The sequence below is a fragment of the Boleophthalmus pectinirostris genome, unplaced genomic scaffold (genome assembly GCF_026225935.1).
Source record: "Boleophthalmus pectinirostris isolate CB_2022bp ecotype Guang Dong unplaced genomic scaffold, ASM2622593v1 HiC_scaffold_16, whole genome shotgun sequence".
Lineage (NCBI taxonomy): Eukaryota > Metazoa > Chordata > Actinopteri > Gobiiformes > Gobiidae > Boleophthalmus > Boleophthalmus pectinirostris.
In genome coordinates this window covers 28,839,684-28,862,044 of record NW_026571095.1, presented here as the reverse complement: position 1 = coordinate 28,862,044, position 22,361 = coordinate 28,839,684, and the positions used below count along the sequence as shown (strand labels likewise).

General features: G+C 37.3%; 1 protein-coding gene across 2 annotated transcripts in view; it reads right to left on the bottom strand.

Annotated features, from left to right (window-relative positions):
* pigk (phosphatidylinositol glycan anchor biosynthesis, class K) overlaps positions 1–15,562 on the bottom strand; it is a 102,686-nt gene extending 87,124 nt beyond the window's left edge. For both annotated transcript variants that reach the window (XM_020941033.2, XM_055151583.1), the window contains exons 1-6: positions 15,451–15,562; positions 15,205–15,258; positions 15,031–15,122; positions 11,899–12,034; positions 9,550–9,661; positions 3,502–3,598 (exon numbers count right to left, since the gene is read on the bottom strand). In XM_020941033.2, coding sequence (XP_020796692.1) covers positions 3,502–3,598; positions 9,550–9,661; positions 11,899–12,034; positions 15,031–15,122; positions 15,205–15,258; positions 15,451–15,516 — 557 coding nt within the window. In that variant the 5' untranslated portion in view covers positions 15,517–15,562. The remainder of the gene's footprint in view (positions 1–3,501; positions 3,599–9,549; positions 9,662–11,898; positions 12,035–15,030; positions 15,123–15,204; positions 15,259–15,450) is intronic.
* Positions 15,563–22,361: the final 6,799 nt, after the last annotated feature.

Sequence of the window (22,361 nt, the reverse complement as noted above, 5' to 3'; positions counted from 1 at the left end):
TTCATTTAAACACAAAATCGAAAAATGAAAAAACAAATCATTATCAGTTTTTTTATTTTGGTTTTGGAGACAAATAATGAAGAAAATAGTTGTTGTTTTTTTTGGTTTTATTGTGAAAAACGAATGAACGAATGCTACACAGATTCTTAAAACTCACAAGAGTCATTTTGCATAAGGTAAACTTCCAAATGTTTTTTTGGTTTTAATATAAAACTTGAAAACACACATTCTTGTGGTAAGCCGGATTGCCTCTCCAAACATCTGACCTATAAATTGGCCTGGTGGAGTCATTTACTTATCTCCATAGCGACAGATACCTTTAATGCCATATTGTGGAACACTCCAGGCAACACCACAATATCTCCATGGACACAGTGTCGTTTTAGGCGGTGGTTCAAGGCGGTTACAAGTGCGCCGGGGCTGAGCTTTGGCAGCGCACCAAAGACTGCTTCAGAATTATGAGCTTTCAAAACTGACTCCTCTCTGCAGCGGCGGAGTCCAATTATTTTGTGCAGTCGATTTATTTATTTATTTGTTTGTTTTTCCAAGTGCCAATTTGAAAATGAAAAAAAATGGGTGTTGGACTGGCTAATTATTTCAGCGTTAATTCAAATTAAATAGACTTGGAACATACTCTTTCTTTAGACACTAGAATGTGATTTTTAACATCAAATCTTAGTACTTCCTATTATATTTCTATGTGGTTTTATATCTGTGTAGTGCCTCAGTGGTCCAGGTTGGTTCCACAGTGTATACGAGTCTATGTGCTCTTTATTTGTTCTGATACAAAGTGCCACATTATGCACAGAGCGAAGGGCACAAACCCATGTATCATTCCTTTATTTGTTTTTAAATATAAAACCAAAAATAAGAAAACGAAAAAAACAACTGTTTTCTTCATTATTTGTCTCCAAAACCAAAATTAAAAATCAGGTAATGATTTGTTTTTTCAGTTTTTCGATTTTGTGTTTAAATGAAAAACGGAAAAAACGGATAACAGCCGTTTCCCGTTTACGTGACTTCAGTGACTGCGATGTCGGATTTTTGCACCGCGTACAGACTGAACCAGGACTGATCCAGGTCCAGGACCAGATCGGGACCAGACCGGGACTGAGACTGAGACCAGACTGAGACCAGACCGGGACGAGACCGGGACGAGACCGGGACCAGACCGGGACGAGACCGGGACCAGACCGGGACCAGACCAAGACTGAGATCAGAACTGAAACCAGGACCAGACCAAGATTGAGACCAGACCGGGACCAGACCGGAACCAGACAGAGACCAGACCGGGACCAGACCGGGACTGAGATCAGAACTGAAACCAGGACCAGACCGAGATTGAGACCAGATTGAGACCATACTGGGACCAGACCGGGTCCAGACCGAGACCAGACCGGGACCAGACCGGGACCAGACCGGGACCAGACCGGGACCAGACTGGGACCAGACTGAGACTGAGATCAGAACTGAAACCAGGACCAGACCGAGACCAGACCGGGACCAGACCGGGACCAGACCGGGACCAGACCGGACCAGACAGAGACCAGACAGAGACCAGACAGAGACCAGACAGAGACCAGACAGAGACCAGACAGAGACCAGACCGAGACTGAGATCAGAATTGAAACCAGGACCAGACCGAGATTGAGACCAGATTGAGACCAGACTGGGACCAGACCGGGTCCAGACCGAGACCAGACCGGGACCAGACCGGGACTGAGATCAGAACTGAGATCGGGACCAGACCGAGATTGAGACCAGACTGGGACCAGAGCGGGACTGAGACCGAGACCGAGACCCTTCCTTATATCTGTCCACCAGCGTCTGACCAGAACTGAAGAAGCAGCTTGGACGAGCTGTGAAACGTCTTCAAACAATCTAACTTTTGTCCAGTCGACAAACTGAATTTTCTCCTCGCCGTGGATTCTACCTGGACGACTGAGGGATTCTTCACACTGTTCAGGAAAGGTTCATTGTCCTGTGAACTGGAGTGTGTTAGTATCAGTACTTGTTCAAATGAGTACCTAGTTTCGATACTACTTTTAGTATCGTTTAGTATCTGATTTTTCAGTACTTTTGATAACCTGAACTGAAGCTGGACTCAACAAGCACTAAATCAAGATTGAACCCAGACTAAACTAGGACTAAAGCAGAACTAAAATGGAATCTCAGCTGAACAAAAGGTCCAAGGTCGATGTGAACTTGAAAACTACAGTTTCAACACAGACACAGAGCATTTTGAGCTTTGTAGACAAACTAATAATAAAAGATTACTCTATTTTCTGATCTCTGTTATGTTGTTTCCTCATCCCAAACATACCTGGATTTGTGTTTTGGGTCCAGTCAAGTGGTATAACGGAGGGAAACAGGGGCAGATTTTTTACATTCAAATGTCTCTTATTCAGAAACTAGAGGAACTATTGAAATAAGTAAAGTATCAGAATGTAGGAAAGAGTTACAAACTCCAACAGGGTAAAGTTAAACCTGTGATATTCTTTCAAGTTGTTGACAAAAAATTTAAAAACTCATGTAGTAACAAAGGAAATGAAATATGCAGCACTTTTTGGGCAATAAATACAAACAGTGATAACTCTTGGTTCTCACTTACATATCCTTAACAAACTGGTTTGAATATTTGCTTCATATAGTTTTCTACCATATGGTACAAGATTAGGTTGAAAAACCTCTTACTTTTTGAGTCATGAGATTTTTTATTAAGAAAGGTCATGGTAACGGAGGGAAAATTGTTCAAACAAATAGAAGGTGCAGGATTTAACATAATTTGTCGCTTTTTTCTTCTGAATACTTTAATATTACTTCAAAATGAAAGGAAACTATTTCTATAAAATATGTCAGTCCTTCCAAGAAAATTTTTATCATTTTAAATACTTTTTTTTTTTTAAATCATGTACCTTCATCAACAGATGGAATAACACAAGATATGATGAAATACATCAGTTTATTTACATGATTTGCAGGTCTTTGAACTGATAATTTTTGTTCCATGTTTCATACATGGTCTGTTTAAAACGTATGTAACTTTAGAACCAAAAATGGTACAGAAAAAAGGTGAACAGTTTCATAAACTAGAGTACATATGTATCTGTTGAATACATTTTTATATCAGATGCATTAACTTGAATTTTTGGCCTTGCTGTTTACTTCTGCTTGACTGGGCCCTTTTGTTTCATTCACACATGTTTAACACACAAACACTGCATATTTAGGAAAACAAAACTCAACTTCAGATATGTTTTTGAGGAGGTAACAGCATTCTAACATGGCTTAAAGCTCAATTTTTGCTAAAAGAGTCTGTTTTGTGTAATACAGGACTTTCAAAATGAATGCTTACCATCTGTTATCTCTGACTAGCACTAAAATCAGTCCACGCAGCACATTTTGAGAGCCTCTTCTATATTGTTTTGTTTGCTTGTTTTGACTGCGTGTTAAAAGCCCACAGAGGAGCATTATGCATCACTTCATAAATAAATCACACACCTTCTTTTCTGCCACATCTGCTCGAACGCGTCAGCCAGCTCCACGTTGCTTATCTCCTCCGAGTCCTGGAACTTCAGAAAACCATTTCCGCCGTGACCTGTTACAGAAACCAAAGTGAAAAGATGTATTATTCATTTGTTTATGGGTTTTTAAAGTGAGAAAAAAAACAGAGAATGAACTATGTGGGAGAAAAGGCAGAGGAGGAGAGCGGTAATGTGTCTGACTGTGAAATGAAATGAGTTTAAAAGCTGTGGTTTATCAAATTTTACTAACAAATTAACTCAAATAACAAACAAACATCTATCTAGGGCTGTGAGGTTAATGGTAATTTAATTGACATCAGAATTTGAATGGGTACGATCATGCATTTTGTTGCATTTTTTGTATGAAAAGCACTCTATAAATAAAGTTTGATTGATTTAATGAGCTAATAACAAAGATCACATTAGGTAACATTACTTCCTTACTCCCTACAACCAAATTTTCTTTTCTGACAGTTCAGACCTTTACAGACATGTTCTGAAATGAATCTTCTATTATGTTTAGCAATTCAGATTTCAGTCTTCAGTGTTCTTATGAATTTATGCTCAAAAGAAATGGGAAAAAGTGACAAATCCAGCTTTTTCAGATCCGATACAGATTTCGATACCATTTAAATATCTGTCGATACTCGAAATACAAAAGCAGAATGAAAATAGTATTTATTTCCTTAAAACAAAAATAAAATCAGATAAAACTGAAGCAAATGTGTTATGTAGCCATTTCATTTATCCTCAATTAACTACAGAAAAGCTTTGCGTACACAAAAGTTCAAACATTATGAGACTTTCTAAGCCACGGGTCTCCAACCTTTTTCCTCCTGTGAGCTCCATTACAAAACAAAAAAGCCAGAGAGCGACTCATTTTAGCGGTTGCAAAAAACAGAGTTCACATAAAAGCCACGACAAACCTTAGACGGGGAAAAGTTAGAAGGTTATAAAACATAAAACATCTATTTTTTAGTGCACAGTTAGACATCAAAATGATACATGTACAATTACTTACTTACCAATGTTCTTGACCAACTACAACCAGAAAATTGTCTTTAAGAATAATTTATACTTAATGCAGCTGTCCAACCAGGATATAAGCTGAACTGATATTTAGAGGCCAATAGAGGCTTTGCACCGTCACGTGACCCTATAGCAACAGTACCTACGCCGCCATGACACCGGACACACTGTCATTGACTTCAGCAGCATCGGAGAAACATGGGCAGGTTTTGTTGTGTATTTGGTTGTTCTAGACGCTCTGAAAGAGATAAAACGAATCATTTCTTCACTGTTCCTCTGGAAATGACTCATCAGGAGCTCAAACAAGGGAATTATCGAAAAAAAGACACGGATTACAGCTAGCAAAAATAAACCACGAAGAGATTTCCTATGGTACCATCAAGACATCCGAAGTTTCATCAAGGTATTTGCTATTTAAATGGTTTCATAGCTTATTTAAATGAAAGAAGCACATTTACTGAACAAAAATTTCATTAATTTATCCAGGAAAACCCGCACTAGTTTACGATTCAACGAACCCACACTGGGCTCCTCTGATCAACATGACGCACGAGTCGAAGAGTCTGTGAGCCGAACCTCGAAAGAATCGTCCATGAAAAGATCCTCGCGAAAGTTAGAAAGATCCACTCGGAAAAAGCATTTAATTCTAGAAGACATAGTTGTGGATAAACAAGGCAATAAAGAAAACATCGGTCCTACGACGAGTGACATGTTTATATGTGTGTTGGAAGATACAGTTTCTACTGCCGCTCACAATGCAAATGTTTCCTTTTTACATTTTAGTTCAGTAAATGTGCTTCTCTCATTAAATAAGCTATGAAACATTTTAAATAGAAAATACCTTGATGAAAGTGATGTGAGTGTGTCTTGATGGTACCATAGGAAATCACTTCGCGGTTTATGTTCTCTAGCCATAATCCACGTCTTTTTTTCGATGATTCCCTTGTTTGAGCTCCTGATGAGTCATTTCCAGAGGAACAGTGAAGAAATGATTCGTTTTATCTCTTTCAGAGCGTCTAGAACAACCAAATACACAACAAAACCTGCCCATGTTTCTCCGATGTTACTGAAGTCAATGACATGGTGTGTCCGGTGTCATGGCGGCGTAGGTACCGTTGTTATATGGGTCACGTGACGGTGCAAAGCCTCTATACTGAATACAGCTTATTTTTCAGTATTGGAGCTGCTATGTCTCCCAGTCCGCCCCTCACTCGCCTCTAACTCACGCTGGAGTTGAGCTGAATTGACTCTAAATGTTATTGTTTGTTTTATAAAGCTCTGAACGGCCTTGCCCCTCTCTATTTGACTGAACTTCTGTTAGGGATGTAACAATAACCAAAATATCGTGATATCGTATCGTCAAAAGTCTCGCAATAATATCGTGGGCTGGCACAATATATCGAATTACAAGTTCCTTTGCTTAAATACATGGTTTTATAGTAGCAACAGCTTATAAACATCGGGAACTACATATCCCATGATTCATTTCAGTGCAGACAACATGAATATATGTGTTTTTTACTTGAATTCTTGGGATTTTCATGGAAATAAATCACACCAAAATCTTGTCAAGGGGTTTTAAAAGCAAAAATGTGTCCCATCTACAATGATATCAGCCTCAAAATATCACAGTAAATATCGTACTGTGAGATGCTTATCGTGATAATATCGTACCGTGAGATTTGGATATAGTTACATCCCTAACTTCTGTCTGTCCACAGCTTAAACAGGGAGTCAAACAACCAGCTTCTACTTGGATCTCCCCAGAGCCAGACTCAAACACTGAGGTGACGAGGCTTTCTCTGTCTCTGGCCCCAGACTCTGGAACAAACCGCACCATCACAGTAAGTCCAGCTCAAAACCTTCTATTCAGACAGGCTTTTAACACGCAGTAATGCAGTGACACTTTGCACAATTTGTCTTATTTCACTGTCTGAAGTTTTGTATGTTTTTTTTTTTTGTTTTTTTTAATGTATTGTGTTGATTTTAATGTGAAGCACTTTGGTCACCTTGTGGTTTGTAAATGGCTCTATGAATAAAATTTAATTGACTGATATCTGACACCAGTATCAGATCGGTGAATCTCAATTGTAGAATTCTCATCAAAGTTCAAATTTTTAATAAAAAGAAATTTAGCATGATCAGGAGGAATAAAGAAGATCAGGAAATTTCCAGTCAGATATTTTTTGTCCAATATGTACAATCAATCATTTATACAGTTGGTTGGGTTCTATAATTTGTACCTTTAGTAATTATTATTTTGTTTCTGTCTACATCTCAATCGGTATTACACAACGAAACAATACTAGTTCTACAGTGATGCTTTAAAAAAAAAAAAAAAAAACAACACACAAATATTACACCTTAAATAATAAGCCTGGGTATTATTATTAAGAAGTTGCCGATACGATACATCCCTTGATACACTGAGCTTTCGTTTTAATACGATTCAGTACGATATATTCCAAATCGATCCAATAAAAAATAAAGGCTAAACCATGGCTGTGATACCAAAAGTTTTTGTTAAACTAAAGTTAATTTGAAACACAACCATTTTAATCATCAAAACAGTGAAAATGTCAATGTGTTATAGGAGTAAACGCGCTTTCTTCCTCTAAACAAGCAACAAAACAGTAGCGTTGAACCAAAATAATTTAGTAAAATATACAAAAAATTATCTTGCAATTAGAGCTGGGTATCGTTAAGTAGTTGCCGATACGATACAAACCTCGATACATAGGCCACGATACGATACATATCTCGATACAGTGCACTTTCGATTCGATACGATATGTTTCAAATCGATTTGATACTGTTCAATAAAAAATAAAGGCTAAATCATATCTGTGATGCTAAAAGTCTTTGTTAAACCACTTCTTGTGCAAAGTGAATATGAAACACAAACATTTTAATCATCCAAACATGTCAAATGTGTCACATAAATTAGTTTTCTTCCACTAAACGAGCAACAAAACTGTAGCTCTGTAACAAAATAATTTAACAAAATAAACCAAAAAATACTCTTGGTGATATATCAACACAGCAACCCACGATATCGATACTGTATCATGACATTAAACAATACGATATATCAATATTTCTATAATGTATATCTCCAGATGATCAAACTATGAGGCAAAATAGTGATCTGGAACAAGCCTAGATTATATGGATAACTTGTAAACTCCACGCAAAACATTACAAAATAGCATCAGTGTGCGATCTCCATTTGATAATAACACAAGGGCAGACAGAGTGAAGCGAGTGGGCGTCTGCAGAGGCTCAAAGCACGAACCACAAACTCAGACTGGATGCATCTGATCAGACTGAAGATTTCATTTAACTAAAAGAGTTCAACGTATTCGACAAATCAAAACATTATTCAAGATTATCAGGGTGGGTTCACGTGACGCCACAACACGCTCGAATCTTTCTCGGTTTAAGGGCCCGTATGACGCTATTTTCTGATCTGTGTTATGTTGTTTCCTCATCACAAACAGACCTGGAGTTGTGTTTTGTTTCGTTCATGTTGAAAACTAAAACACAAGTTCCCCAAATTAAACCGCAACCACAAAAGGGGTCACGCAGGCTTACACAAAACGAGTGGTTAACAAAGGAACACACACTAAACTAAAACACAAGTTCCCCAAATTAAACCACAAACAGAATCGAGTGACCAAATCAAACACAAAACCCTTCATATTTAGGCTGAGTTCTTCTCTCAAACTGAAAAAACTCTGTTCCAAATTGTGATGTCATGTGGCCATACAGGAAGTGCTCCACTGTGTCTTTAAACTCCACACACCTTCACTAGAATCATTTAGATAATTTAAGCCTAAGGTAGGGCTGAATGAGCTTAAGAAACAATTTAATTACAATTTTTCTGGCAGATATTGCGATTTCAACTTCATCTATGATTTTTTTTTTTTTATAGATCAAGTTTGAGTGCACATGAACATTTGCAAACATCACAGAAACTTACATTATACCAGAGTCCTGCACCGATTTAACGCTGGACCGTAAAGCCCAATTTGTTTAAGTTTTACACAAACAAAACTTAAAACCACATGGCTAATTTGCATAAACTGTAAGCGCTGAAAAAACTGCTCGCTCCTTGTGATGCGGTCAGCTTCTGTCGGACTAAAAGGACACGACTCAGTGGAATATGAGTGTTCTTTCTGTGACAGAGGATGTGCTGCTGATGGTGAGTCTGTTCTGTAAGAAAATTACGCTGAGATGGTTCATGTTAAACTTTACACGAACGCCAGGTTTAAATCCTCGCCTCTTAGCATTATGGTGGTGAATTACTTTGCAGTGCATAGACCTCAACACAGATCCACAAATCAAAAACGACAGCAGCAAGGTGATGGCAGCAGTGCGCATAGAATTGACGCAAAACTAAACTTCACCCTCAGAATTAGGCTTTAGGAGCACTGTGGCTTTGACACTCCGAAAATCGTGTTGTCTGAGATCACAGTTTTCAGTCCAAAATGATAAATTGTTCAGCTCTAGCCAAATGACTGCCAATTTCTACTAAACAAAAGCTAAAATGTAGCTGTTAACTTGAAAAATACCACTTCACAACATCACAAGGTGGAACAGAGCATTTTAAGATTTGGAGCTTGTATGAATGAAACAAAACACAACTCCAGGTCTGTTTTTGAGGCGGGAACAACATTATAACATGGCTTAAAGCTCACAAGAGTCAATTTTGTGGAATATCGGACCTTTAAAACAGAATTCTGTGCTGGAGGTTTTTGTGTAACTGTCACAGATTACAGATTTGTTGACCTGGTTTATGATTAATGTCTCTGTAATTACTGAGGTCATCCACATGGAACAAAAACTGGAGCAAAGTTCAAAGGTTTTGCCTGTAAAAATAAACAATAGCCATACAAACTTTAAGCTCTAACATTAAAACTGCAGGTTTGAGGACCTAATCTGTAACAAATAATGAGAAAGGTGTGAACTGTGTGTTTTTTCCTGATGTACTTACCAGTTAAATAAATGAGTATGTTGCTTCGATCGTCAGACAGGAGGCGTTTGGAGCGCGGCGTGCTGGGTGGTAACCTCCCGGTCAAAACCCGAAGGAAGTTTTCCACCGTCACCTTCAAACCAGAGCAGGATTATTCAGTGACTCAGACATGACCAATACAATCCCACCAGACCAGCTCCACTTAGCTCTTCATTAAACTGTGAAAATCAATAGCTTGTGTGACAATTTCTCAATCCATTTTCCCCCTCGCAATTATAGTCTGACAGAAAAGATTTAACAAGAGAAATGAGCACTGAAATAAAACCAAGACTGACTCTTAAAGGTGCATTGTGTAACTTTTCTGGTGGAGGGTCTGCCGCCTGCTTGTTTCTATGGATATGTCATTGCTCTGCCTGTAATGTTCCACAGTGTGACATTAAACAGCTTTACCTTATGTTTATTCAGTTACACGTGGTTTTATAGCTCAACGGAGATTCTTATGAAAAAAAAAACCATATTTTTCAGACTATAAGATGCTCCGGAGTATAAGTCGCATCAGTCGAAAAATGCGCAATGAAGAAGAAAAAACATATATAAGTCGCACCCGACTATAAGTCACATTTTTTCAGAGTCCAGGAACCGACATTTCATCTTGAATTCAAGTTATAGTAATAACAATAGAACAGAGAACAACAGACTGTCAACGTCACATATGAACAGTTCTTCAGATTAAACTATAACATAAACAACAGAACAGAACAAGTTTACCAAACTCTCCATCCAGTTCCAGTTAGAATTATTGCGGCCTTTCTGAATCCCGACAGGATGGTTTTGGTGTCACTGACATCCATAATTTGTCGATGCATCCAATGACTTCCAGGACAGTTTATAACTTGTGACAACTGGGAGCGTGCACTCTCGCTCACTCCAAACTTTCTTTCTGCTGCTCGATTACTGTTTTCAGCTTGCAGCTTGTAATCTGTAAAATATGATTTTCTTTTTGGGGACATTTGTGTTCAGTCTTCTCAGTCGTCTTTATAAGTTTGTTTAAAGGTTGTATGGAGGATTTTTTGTTTTGTTTTTTTTGTTTCAAATTGTCAATGATAGATTATAGAGGTGCAGTAGCCTTGTAATTATGATGACAAAAAAAAAGAAATAAAATGGACGTGCTAAACATTTGAATAGATAACGACACTGCCTCGTTATCTGTTAGCTGACAGGCTGTCAATCAATCTCCCTACATTTCTACCGACTGACTTGCCTGCGCGCGCGCGGTACGTGGTTTACGTACGCCTGTCAGAGTCCACAGACGCAAGACGCACAGACGCTGTTTACTCCACCAACGCAACAGTTCTTAGCGGCTTTTTTTGAGGAGACACAAGAATGGAGCAGTGCAGAAAGTCTGTTTTGAGAAAGAAGAAGACAAGGGGAAAAGTACGAAGCAAACTAAGGTGATTCTTGAAAAAATGGTGTGACTGAAGCAACGCAGGGTTAAAGACTGACGTTACTACAGTCACTTCTGCTTAATGATACTTTATTTCCAAGAGCTAGACAAATGTTTTCAGGACACGAAAGCGATATCTTATGTCTGAACTTAATTTTCAAGGCAAAGAAAGAGTTTGCTGCTGCGTGTTGTATAGTTCATTCGCACTGAATCTCCGCGCAACCTTCTCTGCTCCCCTTTCCTACTCCTGTCCCCGCTGCCCGATCCACTCTTCCCCCTGCTCCTCACTTCTCCGGGCACGGAATCTCCGCGCACCGCTCCCCTCTCCTCTCCTCTCTCCCTGCTCCGCTCTTCTCCCTGCTCCTCACTTCTCGTCCGCGAACGAAATGTCCGCACACCCGCTCCCCTCGCTCCTCACTTCTCCGTCTTGCCTAACCAACACTGTATTAGTTGTTTACATCATTGCAGTGCACCGGCTGTAAACAAACCTGTTTCTGGCGTAAGGAGGAGGAGGGAGAGGCGTTTGTAGCTGTATTTTCATTTTGTTTTTCTTTAAAAATTTTAAATGTTAAATTTTCAGTGGTGCAGAAGTAATGGTGCGATCGACTGACATGATACAGACATGACAGAGGCTCTTTCTGCACAGTAGAAAAAAGTGCAACTTATAGTCTGAAAAATACAGTAACTATAAATTTTTTTATTTTCACGTTTTGGGCCCATTTGCTAACCGTAAGCAGATATATATTTAATGTCCTTGTTGATGGCATTTGTTGTTTATGTTCTTTTAAAAAATCCACTTTGCAGCTTTTCACAAATTGATTCACAAATCCAGCTTTTTCATAAAAAACAAATGTTTTATTCATATTTTAGCTTTTTGGGAAGAAGTAATAAACTTATTTTTTTTCAGTCCTTTGTCTGTATCTCACCTCGTATCCTCTGTAGTCCACCTCGACGTCGTCCCCGTACACGTTCAGCTCCATGTTTTTGTGACTGAAGACGGTGGCCGGTTTGGGGTTTCTATGGTTACACGCCATGTCGTCCGCCAGCATCAGCACTATGTGGCTACAGCAACAAGTACAGCCTCGTTATTATTGCACTGGATGTCATAGCAACAGTTTAGACAGTTCTATATTGGACCGTCCACGAGGAGCACATCTCTCCTCAGGTCAGGTTCTTTTTGGGAAGTTTTGCCAACCAATGATTTTTTTCCTCTCTCCGTCCAAAAAGGATACACACTGATGTTTTTATGATTAGTTATATGATTTTTTTGTCAGTTTAATCTCAAAATATTGTGCTCGGAGGTGGACAGAGTAGCCAAAAACTGTACTCAAATAAGAGTAAAGTCATTCAAAATAATAGCTATTACTCAAGCAGAAGTAGTGGTCCAAGAAATAGCTCAAGTAAAAAAGTATTTGGAAAAACTACTACTCAAGTAAGAGTAGTTAAAAGAGTAAGAGTCTGATTTATAATTTGAAGTGAATGTAATTTCAAATAAATAATGCATAAAATCTGGTATTTTCAAAGAACAGACACAAAAATGAGACAAACTAAATCACATCTGAAGGAGCGCTGCAAGAAACACAAATGTTCAAATCGTTTCATATTGTCACATAAAGCTTTTAAGAGTAAGAGTACTGTTACTTCAATAAACATAATTACTCAAGTAGTAAAAGTATGCTACTAGAAAAGTACTCAAGTAAATGTAACTTAATACTACCCACCTCTGATTATACTATTTGTACTTTGCATGCTGTGTGCCATATCTGCCCTTTTTACCCATTCATGTGTAATGTATATTCAAGAGTCACTTTGCTTGAGACATATTTACCTTTGGGCAATAAAGTAATATTTGATTGACTTTTGGTTTCTCCATCCAAAGTAGGAAGGTCTAATAAATAATGCATGAGACTGTAAAGCACCTTTGAGCATCAGAAAACGCTTTATATTAAACAAATGCATTTTTATTAGGTCATTGGTTGTATGGTGATGTTTTCTTCCTTGAAAGATCCTGGGAATCTTTGTTGATGTTGTCATGTTTGAGGTATAACTAAAACTACATTAGACTGACAAAAAATAGGAAGTCAAGCCGTTTTTTGAGTATTGCTGTAAATAAAACAAGAGTAAAACTACTGCCATCATGTCTCACTGTCTGTTTTTGAAAATATTTAACCTTATTTTCAAGTATTTAATTTTCTATTTTGTCAGTGTCCACTTGGAGTTTGCCAGATCCAGTAACCCAAATTAGGGAAGGGCACTGAGCCAAAATATGTATGTCAAGGTTTTCTTTCAGCCAGATCACAATTTTGACTTTATGATTCAAGTTACATGATTGGTTAATTCCACCTGTCAATCACTCAGAGACCAACGGGAGGATTAGGTGGGGGAAAAAAGTCCGTGTTTGAGAACAGAAGTGCATTAAATGGAGAAATACTAAATCATGATCTGATAATATCACCACAAGTGTCACATGGATGAAATCACAATTAAATTTAAATATTGCCTGGCCAAATACTCAATTACAGTAACTCAAACACTGATTCACCAACCAACAGCGGCCAGGCTTACAAAATCTGATTATAATATGATTTCTGGAGCTTGAAGATTACTTAAAGGGCCCATATTATGCTATTTTCTGATCTATTATAATGTCGTTTCTGCATCAAAATCATACTTGTACTTGTGTTTTGTTCATATGCTCACACATGTTTAACACACAAATCCTGCATATTTAGGCTGAGTTCTTTTCTCACCCAGAAAACACTATTTTCCACCTTGAAAACTACCATTTCATGACATCACAAAGTGGAAAAGAGCATTTTGAGCTTTGGAGATGTAGACAGACTAATAATAAAGTGTTACTCAAACATGTGTGAATAAAACAAAACGCAACTCCACGCATGTTTTTGATGAGGTAATAACATTCTAACAGGGATGTAACAATAACCAAAATATCGTATTATTGTATCATTAAAAGTCTCACAATAATATCGTGGACCATCACAATATATCGATTTACAAGTTTCTTTCCTTAAATTCACTGTTATGGTGCAGCAACATCTTAAAAACAGACAGAACTACGTAGACCATGATCCTTTGCTATGTTTTAGTCCAATCTATATGATAAAACAACTGTTATTAAGCAGATTTCAATCTTAATTACTTGGGTTATGACAGAAAAGTAGCATATTCACAATAATCACAATAAATATCGTACCGTGAGATGCATATTGTGAAAATATCGTATCGAGAGATTTGGATATCGTTACATCCCTACATTATAACATGACTTAAAGCTCACAAAAGTCAATTTGGCTTAATCTAGGATCTTTAAATGACATGCAGACTGCAAAATCAAATGTGAGTGATCAGAGGGACTATGATCAGAAAGAAATCTGGTGATTTTGCTGTCTACATGTCATTTAAATAATCTTAAAACTCAAAAAATACTAGGGCTGGGTATCATTCAGAATTTGCCGATACGATACATATCGCGATACATAGGCCACGATACGATACATATTTCGATACAGTGAGCTTACGATTCGATATAATTCAATACGATATATTTCAAATCAGTTCGATAAGGTCCAATAAAAAATAATGTCTAAATCATGGCTGTGATACTAAAAGTCTTTGTTAAACCGCTTCTTGTGCAAAGTTCAAATGAAACACAAACATTTTAATCATCAAAACAGTGAAAATGTCAAATGTGTCACATAAACAAGTTTCCTTCCTCTAAACAATCAACAAAACTGTAGCTGTAACAAAATAATTTAGTAAAATATACCAAAAATAAATAATCTTGGTGCTATATCGATACAGCAGCCCACAATATCGATACTGTATCATCACATTAAACGATACGATATTATATTTCTGCACACCCCTAAAAAAAATACTATATTAATTCAGTGCACATGTAACTATAACTGTCATTTTGTACAATTCAAGTTAAAAACAGACCTAGAACATTAGAAAATCAAGCATGACTGATGTTCCAGTGCATTTAAGTATTTTTTAGGCATTTCTCACTCATCTGTAGCACAGTAGTTAGTTACCTGTCAGGAATACCGAGCCTCTTGACACTTCTATACACGGATAAAGTATTGGCCACGTGACGATAGTTGAACCAAAATCTCGACGTGCAAACCTGCTCAACAAAACAACAAAAACACAACAAAAATTTGCCTCGATTTTCACTTTTTCATTCAATCAATCGATATTTAACTCACCAGAACAGCCCAGTTGTTGGTGTGCTGGCTGCTAAAGAAATTCCCCACATTTTTCTAGACAATAAAAGCAAATATATTAAGTCTGGGAACGTAGATTTTGTTTATAATCGTCCAAAACATCCAATCAAAACATGCACATTTGAATGACAGCTAGCACAGGCTAAACCACAACTACTCGGCTCAATAAAATAAACCCGATTCATTTTATACTTAACAATAACGCTTCTGAAAAGTCACCACACTCACCCCGATGTGTGCAGTCCCCGAGAGAAAATGCACGGCGAAAATTAAAAATAAAACTGGTAACTTCATGGTGCATTTGTTGTTATCCTAGCGCCGTGCGGAAGAAGGAAGTGAATAATCCCGAAGCTCCACCCATGCTTCCGGTCCGGGGTTTTCACAATAAGAGTAAGAAGAAAAAAACGTGGAGTGGCTTGAAGAGAAAAGTGGACAAAATAAATCTGGGGAAGAGAAATTGACAGGGTACGTGTTGTAAATGAATTAAAAAATAATAATATGAATGCAAAATGTGTTAAAAGTAGTTAAAAGTAGTTATAGTAGCATTTTGTAACCAGTGTTGGGGAGTAACAGATTACATGTACCCGGAGTTACGTAATCAGAGTACAAATTATGAGTAACTGTATTTAGTTATAGTTACTGTTTCCATGAGTGGTAATTGGATTACAGTTACTTTGTTGAAATAAATGGATTACACGGCGGTATTTTCCTGTTTTCACATTTTGGGCTAAATCCCTTTTTTTTTTTTTTTTTTTGGTAATTCCACTCATTGCTGGAAACTAACCAGGTCTAAACTAGATCTTAACCAGGTCTAAACCAGGACTAAACCAGGACAAAATCAGGACTGAAACCAGGTCTAATCTGGATCTAAACCAGGTCTAACACGGGACTAAAACAGGATTTAACAGGATTTAAAAGGACTAAATCATGCTGCGCGGACCATGTCTCCTCCTCTTCTATCAATAAAATTTTAATACGGTTAAGGAAAGTCTGGGCTCTTTTAGTTTCTTTTAACAGACAAAACATCTTATATTACGATATCCAAGTCTTTGCTTTTCTACAGCAAATCAAGTAATCCAAAGTATTCAGATTACATTACTCACCTTAAGTGACTTAATGGATTCCGTTACAAACTACATTTTGGTGTATGTAATCTGTAATCTGTAGGGGAAAACATTTTTAAAGTAACCTTCCCAACACTGTTTGTATCTTACTTTTGGAACTGCAACACCATTTGTTTGGAGTCCTGTGTCCCCTGTCCCAGCAGATTTATACAAAATCAGTGATTTGTCCCAGTTTTATGCAAGAAATGCCCCAGGTATCCCTATTTTTGGCCAATCTGATCCCCGCCAACAGTAAAGCGAGGCATACATTGTCATTTGTTTTGGTAAAATACAGAAAAAGCTGCTTAAAAATGACCAAAACACAATTTAAATGTGACTATACTGACTCATATGTTTGTCATAAATGGGCCGAATGCAGAACAATTCTCCTTAAATATGCACTTATTTTACAAGCCACTCCAGTAACGTGGAGTGGCTTGAAGAGAATGGACAAAATAAATCTGGATAAGAGAAATTGACATGGTAAGTGTACATGAATAAAAAAATAATAATATGAATGCAAAATGTGTTAAAAGTAGTTAAAAGTAGTTATAATAGCATTTTGTAGCTTACTTTTGGAACTACAACACCATTTGTTTTGAGTCCTGTGTCCCTTTGCCCAGATTTATACAAAACCAGTGATTTGGCCTAGTTTTATGCAAGAAATGTCCCAGGTATCCCTATTTTTGGCCAATATGATCCCTGCCAACAGTAAAGTGAGGCATTCATTGTCATTTGTTTTGGTAAAATACAGAAAAGCTGCTTAAAAATGACCAAAACACGAAGAAAATGTGAATATACTGACTCACATTTTAGTAATGAATGGGCCAAATGCAGAACAGTTCTCCTTAAATACGCAGTCCTTTCACAATTTTATCATAATCACCTAAACTGGGGGTGTCCCTGCTTTTGCTTTTGAAAATCTGGTAATTATAGTTATAGTAATATTTTGTAGCTTACTTCTGGAACTACAACACCATTTGTTTGGAGCCCTGTGTCCCCTGTCCCAGCAGATTTATATAAAACCAGTCATTTGTCCCAGTTTTATAAAAGAAATGCCCCTATTTTTGACCAATCTGATACCTGCCAACAGTAAAGCGAGGCATACATTGTCATTTGTTTTGGTAAAATACAGAAAAGCTGCTTAAAAATGACCAAAACACAAATTAAATGTGACTATGCTGACTCATATGTTGTCATAAATTGGTCAAACGCAGAACAATTCTCCTTAAATACGCACTCATTTTACAATTTTATTATAATCACCTAAACCGGGCGAGTCCCTGCTTTTATTTTTGAAAATCTGGTAATCATAGTTATAGTAATATTTTGTAGTTTACTTCTGGAACTACAACACCATTTCTTAGCAGCCAGAACTGTAAACTAATTTGACTTTTTGAAAGAAATTAGCAGATGAAGGTTAGATTAGCCAAAAAATTTTACTCAAGTAAGAGTCATGTTATTTCAAAATCATATTACTCAAGGAGATAAACAAAGTAGTGGTCCAAGAAACTACTAAAGTAAGAGTAAAAATGTATTTGAGAAAACTACTACTCAAGTAAGAGTTGAGGTGATCAGATTTTCAAAATTTCCAAACTGGACACACTGGGTTGGGATGTTTGCTCTAAGTAAAACTGTGAAAAGAGCGCTTAACCTTGTCCATTCTTGACATACTCATGGGTTAGTCATAATCTGAGGGACTCCTGTTGTTGCATTGTTTGGATTTATGGTCGTTTTCAAGCATGGTTTTCTGTATTTTAGTGAAACAAAGGACAATATATCCTCCTCTTTACTGTTGGTGGGGTTCATTTTGGCAAAAAATGGGGATATCAAGGACATTTCTCACTGATTTTCGAGAAGGAGACGCTCAAAACTGCTACTGTCCCAGGTAAATAGGGACGTCTGGTCACTCTTGTAAGAAAAATTTGAAGAGTAACTGTCAGGATGATGTGATAGATCTGATTTATAATTTGAAGTTAATGTAATCTGAAGGACAAAACATTAGCCTAAAGGACGGACACAAAAGTAAGACAAACTAAGTCATACCTGAAGGAGCAGAGCAAAAAACATAAAACTAGTACTCACAGGGTTCTCACTGTCATGGAAATCCTGGAAAAGTCATGGAAGTTGGAAATCCAGGCCTGGTCATGTAATGCAAAGTCATGTCATTTTAGTATCTCTTTCACGGAACTACAACGTTCTGTTAAGTTCTCATTAGACTGTTATGATTATTTCCAAACGTATGCGCCTTTTGTTCAAAAAAGATGACAATAAATGCACTGACAGTATTTTGAATGTTAAAAAACTATAAAAACCAAACCATAAGATGAGTGGAAAGGATTAACATTTCATATTTAGTCTTAAAATGAGCAAATTCTACAAATATAGGTGTCATAAAGTCATGGAAAATCCACTTAAGGTCATGAAAAGTCATGGAAAAGTCACGGAAAACACTGGGAACCCTGTACTCAAGTAGGAGTAAAAGTATGCTGCTAGAAAGTACTCTAAACTGTACAAATGTAATTTATGTATATATAGAGAGAGAGAGACTTTATTGATCCTGAGGGAAATTCAAGATTTGCTACAGCAACATTTCTACTTTTCAGTGTCCTTTATTTTTCAAAGGTCTCAGTGCAGTTTAACAGGAGGACTGGTCAAGAAGGGTCAGCAAATCCTGTGGAAGAGCCAAAAGTGTCCCTCTTCTGTGTCCTTCAGGGTCCACAGTGGAGAAACAAAATTATTACATGAAAAAATAACCTTCAAAATAATACCCAAGGTGAAAAAATAATCTTACTATAGTGTCTAATTCAGTGTTTCCCATTGATTCTGGAGTATAAATGACTTTTACTGACTATATTTAATCTTAAAGGTGCATTATGTAACATTTCGGTTGGGGTGGTCCATTGCCTGCTTGTTTCTACGGATACGAATGTTCCACAGTGTGACATTAAACAGCTCTAGTTTACATTTATTCACTTACAGGTGGTTTTATAGCTCAAAAACGCCTAGAAAAACAGACAAACAGACATTCTGACTGTGAGCCGGGGTCCTTTCTCCACAGATCTGACCTGTAACTTGGTCCGGTTTGGTCTCCGTGAAGACAGAAAGGTTTAATGCCACACTGTGGAACATTCCAGACAAAGACAATCACATCTCCATGAAGAAAAATCATTTGACGGAGCCTCCACGTTACCATGGGGGAGAATTTGAGACTACGGGGGGCCTCTGTAGTCTCCTCTATGGAAGTTTTTCTAATAACAATGGCTGTGATTTCATGGGTTTTGTCTAATTTGATCTTGACTCCTCTATTTCTCTTAAACTAAATCACGGTGCTGGGGCCGTACGGTTATCAGTTATCAGTTTGTAAGCAGCTTATCTCCTCAAAACCAGCTCATTCTCTGGGGAAAATAGATTTATCCTAATCCAATTCCAAGTCTTTGAGAACCAACCAGGGTCACAGCTCCAGTTACACATTTAAAAAGGTTTTTGTTCAATATCTTCTAAGTGTACTCCATCTTCTGTCATGTCAGCAACCTTATCTGGTTCTATTGACTTCGTGGTGGCTCTTTTCTAAGTTGATTGTTGTAATTAAAGGTTCTATATTACACCAAATTGACACTTGTGAGCTTTTAGTCAGGTTAGCTTCCTCAAAAACAGACCTGGAGTTTGTTTTGTTTCATTCACACATGTTCGAGAAACACTTTATTATTACCATACCAACTTTATTTATAAAGCACTTTAAAAACTTTGCAGCCGGCCAAAGTGCTGTACATGAACATTGAATAGACAAGGACAGTCGCAGTACAAGAAAATACACAATACAAACTTAATACAACTACTAAAAAACACAGAAAACAATAAGATACTCAACAAAAAATGTACATGTTATTTGTTAAAGCCAGTGAAAAAAAGGTGCGTTTTTAGGAATGATTTAAAAACAGGTACAGACTCCGCCCGTCTAATCTCTAAAGGCAACTGGGTCCACAGCCGAGGGACCTCAACAGAAAATGCACGGCCTCCCCGAAGCTCAAGTTTAGTCTTTGGACTAAGCTGGAGTTGGAGCTGGTCTGCAGATCTGAGAGGGCGAGAGGGGGCGCAAGGGTCGATCAAGTCAGCGAGGTAGGAGGGTGCTGGGCCTTGCAAATATTTAAAAGTAAATAAAATAATTTTAAAATTGACTCCAAAAGACACTGGAAGCCAATGGAGAGAGGCTAAAATAGGTGAGATGTTAGTTTGTCTTGAGATTAGTTTGTCTGCATCTCCAAACATTATAACTTGGATCAGAAAATAGCATAATTTAGGTCCTTTAAAGGTGCAGAAAAGTGTAGATTTCCTTCTTGTCTCCATGAAAATGTTGGTAATAAACATACATATCTATATCTCGCAGTAAGACAGCATGTTTTTCAAAGTTTTTTTTTTTTTTTTAGTACTAATAACATCTGTAAGTTAATAAATACAAAGTTGATGAGTTTAATGCCATACTGGAACATCTAAGGCACAGGTGTCAAACATAAGGCCCGGGGGCCAGATCCGGCCCTCCAAGATCTTTAATGTGGCCCTGGGGTGATTTTCTACTAAAATATTTTCATTATATTTTCTATTAAAATCTTGTTAATTTTCTGTGGTGTTTATCACAGCAGCGTCTACAGTGTCTCTGTACGTGGCCCCTCCCACCAGAGCAGCACAAATGAAGACTTGTCTCTTTCCAAACGCTCTTAAAGGACGATCGTTTTGACTGTTGACCGTGACACCCTCATCAGAAAAATGTCCAACATGAGAAAAGCGGAGCCGAGTGCAGGATTTTACAACAAAAATGGACTTATTCCTATTTACATACAAGTTCATATTAAAACATTGTGCTGAAATAGAATTTTTCTTAAAGCTTCAGGTTGTTCACAATATTATAATATTTTGTAAAAGAAAGATTTCATCAATTAAAAAACGATTTCTGTAATAGATTTGCATTTCTCTGCACAAATATTTGAACTGATTATTATTTTTGGGGTTTATATGACATGAGTTTTCTGATCCGGCCCCTTTGGGATCAAAGTAGGTTGGATACGGCCCCCGGAACAAAATGAGTTTGACACCCCTGATCTAAGGCAAAGCAATACCATGTTACCACCAATTATACTTACAGGTGCACCAATCTGATTCTGGTATAGAATATCAGCGCTGATACAGAAAAATTTGCAGGATCAGATATTGACTTCCAATTAGCCGATATCCTTTTTGGACATATAAATCGATCATAATTAGACTGGTCGTAGTTGGCTCTGAAAGTCTCATAATGTTTGATTTTATATTTACACAAAGTTGTTCTGTGGTGAGTTGAGAGGTAAATAACATAATGCACATAACACATTTGCATCAGTTTAGTCTTATTTTATTTTTGTCGAAAGGAATTAAAAACTATTTTCAGCCTCTGCACTGGTATCGGTTGATATCAGGTATCGGCAGATACTTGAGGCTCTAGTATCGAAATGAGTATCAGAACTGAAAAGGCAGGATCGGTGCATCTCGAGAAGGGGTGTGCAAAAATATCAAAATACTGATATATCGTATCGTTTAATCTAAACAGTATCGATATCGTGGGCTGCTGTATTGATATATCGCCAAAAGTATTTTCTGGTATATTTTACTGAATTATTTTGTTACAGCGCTACAGTTTTGTTGCTTGTTTAGAGGTAAGAAACTTGTTCATGTTCATTGTTTTGATGATTTAAAATGTTTGTTAAACCACTTCTTGTGCAAAGTGAAGACTATTAGTATCACAGCCATGATTTAGCCTTTATTTTTTATTGAACCGTATCAAATCGATTTGAAATATATCGTATCGAACCAAAACCGCTCTGTACCAAGGTATGTATCGTATCATCAAGTTATTAATGATACCCAGCCCTGATCTCAAGTTACACCAGTTACACAGTGCAGCTTTAAGTGAAGATTTGTATATTTCAGGAGCAAAGAAAAGAAAAGAAATCAGCACAAATGTGGAAAAAGGCTTAGTTGGCATCACTGTGGGAAAAGAACCAC